Raw genomic sequence first — 9,080 nt, 5'->3', positions numbered from 1 at the left:
ACTTTTTATCCCTGTTTGCACCAAACATATCTAGTGGGTTTGCTGCCAAAAAGCCCAATTTTTTGTTTCAACTGACCATAGAATTTTTCCCTTTTGAAGTTCCACTCATGTCTGACAACTGAATTGCTAGTTTATTTTTGGAGGAGCGAGGAGGATTTTTCTTGAAACCCTCCCAAACAACATGTGGTGAAGTAGGGGTTGTTTGATATATTTTTTTTGGCTTTCTGACCCCCAAGACTCAAGTCATTTCTGCAATTCTCCATCTGTGTTCCTTGGAGAGTCGTTGGCCACTCAAACTTTCCTCTTCACCGTGCATTAAGACAAAATAGACACACGTCCTCTTCCTGGCAGATTCGTAAAATCTTTAGTTGATTGGAACTTCTTAATTATTGCTCTGATGGTCAAAATGGGGATTTTCAATTCTTTAGCTATTTTCTTACAGCCACTTTCTATTTTGTGATACTCAGCAATCTTTTGATGCACATCAGAACTATATTCTTTGGTTTTACTCATTGTGATGGATGATTAAGGGAATTTGGCCTTTGTGTTTCCTCATATTTAAACTCCTGTGAAACAAGAAGTCATAGCTAGACAATTTCGTGTTCCTAGTCATTTCGTGTTCCTACTGATAACATTTTTTAGGGGTACCGACAATTCTTTTACTTCAATAAAAGGTTAGATGTTTGTACATTTTTTTGAATGAAAGATCAAAAGGATAAACAATGTACAGCCAATTTTTATCATATTTACCAGGGGTGCCATTAATTCTGACCACAACTGTACATGCTGCTCACATAGTATTGTAGCAGATTTTGTGCTGAATACAGTGTAATCAGACTTTAGCCATGAAAATGTTACAAGTTACAGAAATAAGCACAAATGTCAGAGCATGTCAGAACACCTCCAGGGCCCAGAAAACACCTCAGACCCCAGAGGGTTAATGCAAACATCAACATTTTTTAAATTGTGTCTTTTGTTACATAGGGACTACTGAACAGACATTTATAAGTTTCTTTTTGAAATCAAAATGTGTAAATAAAGCTCTGTAAACTTTCATTTTTGCAAAACTAAAAGTGTGTCCCATTGGGTAATCAAAGGTTCTGCACACACTTGCGGTCTTCAAGCCCACTTGAACACATGGAAATACTGTATGTCATGTAAGTAGACAAGTGGTTAAGTACAAAGACGGCAAGTGTGGGTAGTTGGACAGTCGCATTAAAAGATGCATACACTCTGCAGGTCCAGAGGAGAATCAAGGATAATCAATTAAGGTAAAAGGGGTGGAGCAAACTTAACTCAAAGCTGTACAAAATGGCAAAGCCAAGTGCTGGTGTTTGTGTCAACATTTGTTAGAATGGGGTTCCTGAAAGTGGTCTTAGTGGTGGTTGTGATTGTTGCATTTGATATGCCTGATGTCTTGGGAAGTTTGAGGCATAGTCATAGTCCAAGAAGCATGGGGCCAAAATCAGATCCAGCTTCCAGAAGTCCTGCCCTTTCTCCTCTAGGGCTCTGGAACCCTTTGCAAGTGGCTTCTCAGTTTCAGAGTCCTTTGGGTCCTGACTCCAAAAGCCTTGCGCAGGATCCTTTTGGCCTTCAGGAGAAGCAGCTGTTGCAGGGTCCAGTGAAGCCTTTGGATTGGAGGTATCCCATTGTTCCCGAGGTGCAGAGCGAGTTGGCTGTGGACTTCCAGTTGAGGCAACCCGTGACTCCCGGCAGCGTAGCGGTTCAATGTGGCGAGAACCGGGTTCTCGTAGAGGTCCAGCAGGACTTCTTCAGCAATGGTCAGTTGATCCAGCCAACTGGTCTGTCTTTAGGTGGATGTCCTGTTGTTGGTCAGGATCCTGGGTCAAGAGTGCTCATCTTTGAGTATGAATTACAGGACTGCAACAGTGTGCTGATGGTAAGAACAGATATTGTAATGGATTATTTGTTGTGGCAGAGGACCTTTTCAAGGAAAGTCAGTTCACTTGGTTTTACAATGCCAGGGCAGCTAAGACCAATTTTTATCTATTTGAGTAAATCCTGAATTCAAGCTACTTCCCTTTAAGCCTTCAAACCAACATCTGATGTTAACTATCCCGTAAATGGTATGAAAGGAGCTTAAGAAACCATAACAAATCTTGGGCCTTAAAGGCAGGGTAGGTAGGATTTATTAAAAATTAAAGATCCAAATTTGTTAAAACTTTCTATATATATCAATACATAATTAAAATGTAAGAACTCTGAAAAAAAGAGTATAAAAATCAAGTGACTCTAGACCGTTTAATCTGTATTAAACACAGCTCATTATTTCGATTCGGGACGAATCAAAGGATTGGCTTAGGCGACTGTCACTCTCTCGCAACCATCGCAACCATGGCAACCACCCTTTTGCCACACAGCACCTGCCCACTTGCGCGCGACCGTTTGATTTGAGGAGTGCGAGAGGCACGGAACCTGATCACACCTCCGTCCAGTAGATGGCGGTAATGCACTATGTTTGCAAGCTGCCAATAAAATCTATCGAAGAAGAAGGCACTGAACCTAGGAATACCAAAACAATGGCAGAGAAAGAGCAATCTAAATTTACAGTACCGGCATATGCAGTTAGTGAAGGCAAACCAGGCAAAAAAAAATGCCCCTTCCCCTCCGCTTGTCTCAGGTAAATAATGCGTCCTCTAGCTCAGCGGCCGGAGTCGCGCGTTCATGTGTTTTGGGGGCGTGGCTTTGGAAGAAGCACAGAAATGAGGGGGTGGAGTGAATGGAAATAATGAGATGTCTTTAAAACAGTCGTGAGAGGTCTACAGACACTCGATTTTGATACTTTCTTTTTCAGAGTACTTACATTTTAATTATGTATTGATATGTACATAAAGTTTAAACAAATTTGAAAAATAAAAATTTTAGACCATTTCTACCTACCCTGCCTTTAATGTTGTTAAAGCTAGTTTTTACCCTGGAACAGCAAAATGTTCAATCCTTTGTGTATTTCTCCAAAACATTGGCTATCTCTGGCAACACCTGAGCCTCTGAGGGCAGCTGTGGTGATGAAGAATTTACTAATTGGTGATTTTGCTCTTTAGGAATTCCACCATATTGCAGTGCACCTTCTCCCATTCATAGCAATATGAGTGCATGGTCTTGGTGTATGTAAAGTATTTGGGATGACCCTCTTGGTAACCACAATCTTTTCTCAGATGAATGAGGATGAGCTTGTCTACACCTTCTCTCTTACCTACACCCCTGAGGCGTTTGCAGGTACTCCGATTACCCGGGCCGACAGCGCAATTGTTGTTGTTCAATGCCATTATCAAAGGTAGGGGATCTCTGTGACTTTTTGCACTTTCTCGTGCAACTAGGAGACCATTTAATGGGTACTTTCATGAACCGCAGGCTCCAAAATGTAAGCAGTGATGCCTTGAGGCCAACATGGGTTCCTTATGCCTCAACAGAGGCTGGTGAAGAAGTCTTGCTGTTCTCCCTGAAGATCATGATGGGTTGGTACATGTTTTTTCTTTCAATAAAATAAGCCTTTACCCTTGCTCTTGTGGCTGTGCCTAAAATGTTTTTTGTGTAGATGACTGGGCCTATCAGAGGCCTTCATACTCCTATTTCCTGGGTGATGTTATTAACATCGAGGCATCTGTGAAGCAGTACAATCATGTGCCTCTGCGTGTGTTTGTGGACCGCTGTGTGGCCACTCAAGTACCTGATGTGAACTCTCTTCCGAGATATTCCTTCATTGAGAATCACGGGTAAGGTCATGGCCCTTGATGTGGTAGGACTGTTTAAGTTGCCTTTTGTAACCAGTTTTGAGTCATGGGTAAGGTCTAGTTGCTTGATGCTCTTCAGTTGACATTCATGAGTTACTCTTTATGATTGCTTTGTCATCAGGTGCTTTGTGGATGCCAAAACTACAGCTTCCAGCTCCCGCTTCATGCCTCGGTCCCAGGATGACAAGATCCAGTTCCAGCTGGAGGCGTTTATGTTCCAGGAGGGCAACAGTCCTTCTGTATGTACTATGAATATGAGTTAACTTGACGTCTCCTCCCATCTGCTTTGGTTTTGTGACTTGTCTATCATCCCTTGCAGATCTACATAACATGTATTCTGAAGGCAACTCTTGCTTCTGCACCCAGTGATGCTCAGCACAAATCCTGTTCCTTTGCCAACGGGTACTTTTTTTTTTTTTTTTTTTTTTTGGGTGGGTATTAAGTTGACTCCATGTTGAAGGTTCCATGTCTTTGTCTTGTTGCAGGTGGCTTGCTGCTGATGGAAACGACCAAGTTTGTGGTTGCTGTGACTCAACATGTGGTCCTGATGGTGAATTTGCTGCTCCCTATGGAGGTCGGTAGCGTTTGCTCTTTCTAAGGTTGCTTTTGATTCAAGTGCTCTAACTTGGCTTTTTTCTTTAGGCATTCAGTGGGAAGGCAAGGCCTCACTTGGTCCTGTAACGGTTCAAGGCCAAAAGAGAGGTTCTCAATAAAACTGACAAATCAATCCTTGGTTGTACCTGACTTGTCATTTTGCTGCTTGTCTGGTTTAACTACTAAAATTGATGTGATGAAACTGATAGTCGTCCTGTACTTTCCCATATAGTATGCAACCATAGGGTTCCTGAAGTTATTAACTTTCTCCATAGGGAGTTTTAAATGAACCTTTTAAAGACCGCTAGTGAAAACTCAAGGTTATGCTTCTGAAGTGTTTTTTTTTTTTTTTTTTTTTTTTTTTTAACTTGGTTAACAGATGAATTCCTGGTGAAAATCATTACAATGAGGCATTTATATGGCACTTTCATTTGTGCTACAGTACGCCCAAAGTGCTTCACATCATATCAGGGGGATATCTACTCAGCCACCACCCGTGTGCAGCATCCACTTGAATGTAACTCGACACCCTTGCCTCATTTAGTATACGTGATTCTATGAATGTGCAAATAAGCCCTGCCTCCACTCACAGCAGCTCAGATTCACTCGTTGACCTGATTAGTTACATGGTAGTTTGATGTCAAACACTTGTGATTTCAAACCGTGTTTTTGGTTCACTGCAGTTAAGGAGAAAATACTCCGCAATGGTGTTGAGTTATGAATCTGCACATGGTTTGTCTTAAAGGGACTGTGTGTAGGAATTTCTCCCATCTAGTGGTGAAATTGTATTTTGCATTCAAAAGAATAATGCTCTCCAGCGCCTCACTTTTTCAAATGTGCATTGCATCTGCGGTAGCCGTTATGTACCAAAAAGCATGACAGGATGTCTTATAATAGCACTTTGAGGTTTTTCTTCGGGTGAACAGGTTTATTTAAAACAAACTGAAACTTGAAAGAACATTACAGTATGAATTACTGACTGTGAAAAACATTAACTATGGTAATTAGTAGTAATGCCTTCTTTACTCGTTATATTTTTTGAAGTACGTGCATTGTTAGATATCATCATCATCATCATCATCAGAGCCTTCTCTAACGTTACTTCACTCAATAGCTGCTATTCATCAAAGAGCCTGTTTTACTATAAATGTAAATAACTTTTAACTATAAATGTTCTGCTGTCTATATAGTAAAGTACACAACCAAGCAATGAAAAAAAAGCTTGTAATTAAGAATGTAACATTGACTTGCCTGTCGAGAAGAAAGCAGGCAACTTCAGGGTCTCTTTTGAAAGCTTTCTCCTGCATTAGCTATCCCGACATTAACACTAGAAGTCCCAGAGTTTTGTAACCCTCCTTTAGCCAAGTGGATGCTAACTGGTTAGTCTTTAGGCTATCATTAGCATCAATTCATGTGTAAATGTGGTCATTACCTGAGCAATCTGCAGGGGGGTTGGGGGTGTGTGTGTGAATGGTTGCTGGTGGCTTGTTTGTATGTGTGGGGGAGGGAGGGCTGCTAAAAGCAGAGAACTTGATTGACCAAGTCTCACATTGGCATGTAGGGTCTTGCCCAGGTGTAAACAGGTATGAATTAGCACATCTAATTGCATGCAGCTTGCTCTCAAATGAGAGGTAATTCCTTTTGTGCTGAGGAGGGTAAAATCTCACTGCACATAGCCTACTACTTCAGTGCCCTCAAGAATTCTGTGGTGTATGAACCTCCTCTCCAAGAAAAGAAAACGCAGACAAGACTCACCACTCGGCAGGCCTTGGAAATGATCCTGAGTGAAGTAAACCCTTGTGACTCAGATGGAGAAGACATAGAACTTCAGCCGGATTCGGACTCAGAGCTGTCTGATCTGTCTTCAGGTTAAGTTTCATTTCATATTATTTCCTATTTCATTTCAAACCAGTAAGTGGAAAACACCAAAAAAGCAGAGTGGAGTGACATAAATATTTACTCTGCCTTTTTTGTATTGTCCACTTTTTTGTTTGTACTACTTAGCAGACATTCACTGCCATCTGAAGTGCAAAACATTATTAGTTGTTTCTTTGCTTTAGTTGTATCTTTTTATTTAGGAAGATATTTCAGACATTATTCCGATACAGAGAAGGAGATACTGGAATTATTATTAGTATCTATGCATGCATTTGTGATATCATTTGACTTTTCCATTGCTCACAATTTGAATTTGTTCACACTGCAGATGAGGAGACTGCTCCTCAACCAAAAAAGAGAGCCCGTTTGGGGACTGACCTGACAGAGACAGCGAAAGATGGCACAAGGTGGCGTGAAGAACAGGTGGGGACGCGTCTCCCTTTCACCCCAATAAAAGCGTACGCTGCAGATGAAGAGCCAACGGCTAAGGCCAGGAAAAGTATCTCGAGTCGCCTTCAGAGCTTCCAGTGTTTCATCACTCTTGACATGCTTCATAGCATTCAAGAATGGACTATTCAACATGCACAGGAAACGGAGCATGTTCATTGGTTCATGGCCCTCCCTGAACTAATGGCATTTATTGCAATTGTCATCTTGCGGGGGCTTACCAAGGTTCCATCACTATGTGACTGCTGGTCAGCAAACCTGGGAAACCCACATATCATTGGAACAATGCCGCGAAACCGCTTCCAAGACATCATGCGACACCTACGCTTTGATGACAGGTCCACCCGGAGTGATCGAGCAAAGACTGATAAGTTTGCTGCAATTTCCAGTGTGTGGGGATCATTTGTCACCAATTGCATCACGTCCTACAACCCTGGTCTACATATCACCGTTGATGAACAGCTTTTCCCGTCAAAGACTCGCTGCTGTTTCCTGCAGTATATTGCAACTAAACCTGACAAGTTTGGGATCAAGTTTTGGGTGGCTTGCGACCTAAAATCCAAGTACATTTGTAATGTCCTCCCATATCTTGGCAAGGACCCTAGTCGTCCCAGTGGAGAGAGACTGTCTGAAAATGTAGTGATGAGGCTGATGGAACCATTCCTAGACAAGGGCAGAAATGTTACCACGGACAATTTCTTCACATCGCTGTCACTTGCGCATAAACTTCTTAGCCGGAAAACCACCATCCTCGGCACAGTCAACAAGATTCGCCGGGAAATCCCTCAATCCGCTAGACACACAGATCGCAATGAATTCACCACTCAGGTATGTTGCAGGTCTTTTGTGGTTCTATGTTTGTGTTTCTAATTTTTAGAATCAACACCGCCAAGTGTGTCATTGTGTCATTGTGTGTAAAAGTGCTATGAAAATAACAATTTATCTTATTTATTAGGTGTTTTCAACCACTGCTGCTACGCTGACGGCGTATGCGGCCAAATGGAAGAAGACCGTCTACATTCTTAGCAGCGTGCACAGCGTGGTTCAGACTGATAATACCACCAAAAGGAAGCCAAGCACTGTCACCCTTTACAACATCACAAAGTGCGGCGTGGATGTGATGGACCAGATGGTGCGGGAGTACACTGTCCGCACAGGGACACGGCGCTGGCCAGTTGCCGTGTTCTATAACATGATTGACATGGCAGCACTGAATGCACATGTGCTGTATCAAGCATGCACCGGAAGGCAGGAAAGACGGGTGGACTTCCTGATGGAGCTTGCAAGAGAGTTGGCTAACTCTCATATGTGTGCGAAGAAGGCAAGAAAAGAACAATTGCTTCGGACACAACCCTCCACACCTAGCCCTGGAAAAAGAGCCATGTGTCAGGTCAAACACCAATGCAAGAACAATCATGCCACTGTGCGATGTGTTCACTGCTACAGATACACATGTGGTAAATGCAGACGGGAGATACCATGGCAGTGACAGGATTGTGAGTGATTGCTGGAATGTACTCACTCACTTTTTAATATTATTTGTAAATATGTGTACAAATGGTTGGTTTTTATTTTATTTTGTACTGTTTTTATCAATAAATCTCAGCAACAAAGGAAAAAAAAAACATGTGTGTTGATTTCTCCCTAAGATGGCAAAGTGAAACACAAGTTTCCTTGAAGTGGCTCAGCATGGCCCCACATCGTTTACATAACAAAAGCAACCGTTCACAGCTGATTAAGGATATTAGCCTAAAGCCTTCCAGCCCATCGGCTGTCCTGCGGGTTTTATAGGTAGAAAAGCCAAATGGCTGCTCTCTGGGACTTCTAGTGTTAACCCTTGTTTTTGTAATCTCCAGTCACGTTTCCTTTTACGGTCTATTTTGGACTTTTTCGACGACGAGGACTCATCCTGTGACTCATATGTATGAATGAACGGTGTATAAATAACCGTACAGTGCAGCCTTTTAAACTTGCCGCGGCAGTGACAAGCGCCTCTCACTGCTCTGCTCCTCCGCTTCTGCTGGCTTCAGTCACGTGACGCTGGCTCTGAACGGAAACGCGTTGGCCAAGTACTTTTTGTCCCTCTCTGCTATTATAGTTTTTCAAGATGGCGGAACTACATGGAAGCCTCCGTGGACCTACCCGTCCCATGTATATAAAGATAATCAATTCTTCGTTTACGAGGATTAGTCTGATCATTGGTATAGGTATTTGTACACCACTGAGGGCATATTTATTAATAAAAATATTGATTTTAGAATAAAATTAAAAGCTTGATTTTCACCACAAGGTGACTTGAAGTACAGAGGGAATGGTTTCTTTACAAAGGAATTCCTCTCCAAACAACTGATGGAGCTCTGATGTTTGGATGTTAAAGTGGGGAAGTAGCTTGAATGCAGGCCCTGTTCC

General features: G+C 42.2%; 2 protein-coding genes across 2 annotated transcripts; both read left to right on the top strand.

Moving 5' to 3' along the window:
* The first annotated feature begins 1,306 nt into the window (after positions 1 to 1,306).
* Positions 1,307 to 4,546, top strand: LOC311279755 (zona pellucida sperm-binding protein 3-like). Its single transcript, XM_084391457.1, has 8 exons — positions 1,307 to 1,900; positions 3,177 to 3,295; positions 3,373 to 3,476; positions 3,557 to 3,734; positions 3,874 to 3,991; positions 4,072 to 4,154; positions 4,238 to 4,326; positions 4,395 to 4,546. Exons 1-8 carry the CDS (start codon positions 1,355 to 1,357, stop codon positions 4,463 to 4,465), a joined length of 1,308 nt encoding a protein of 435 aa, XP_084247583.1. The 5' UTR covers positions 1,307 to 1,354; the 3' UTR covers positions 4,466 to 4,546.
* A 1,381-nt stretch (positions 4,547 to 5,927) lies between these two features.
* LOC311279750 (piggyBac transposable element-derived protein 4-like) lies at positions 5,928 to 8,286 on the top strand. The gene is made up of 3 exons (XM_084391452.1): positions 5,928 to 6,214; positions 6,553 to 7,499; positions 7,627 to 8,286. The coding sequence occupies exons 1-3, from the start codon at positions 5,971 to 5,973 to the stop codon at positions 8,158 to 8,160; spliced, it is 1,725 nt and encodes a 574-aa protein (XP_084247578.1). The 5' UTR covers positions 5,928 to 5,970; the 3' UTR covers positions 8,161 to 8,286.
* Positions 8,287 to 9,080: the final 794 nt, after the last annotated feature.

The sequence above is a fragment of the Rutilus rutilus genome (genome assembly GCF_951802725.1).
Source record: "Rutilus rutilus genome assembly, chromosome: 20".
Taxonomy (NCBI): Eukaryota; Metazoa; Chordata; class Actinopteri; order Cypriniformes; family Leuciscidae; genus Rutilus; species Rutilus rutilus.
The sequence above is the reverse complement of the archived record's forward strand: the minus strand, read 5'-3'. Positions and strand labels throughout refer to the sequence as shown.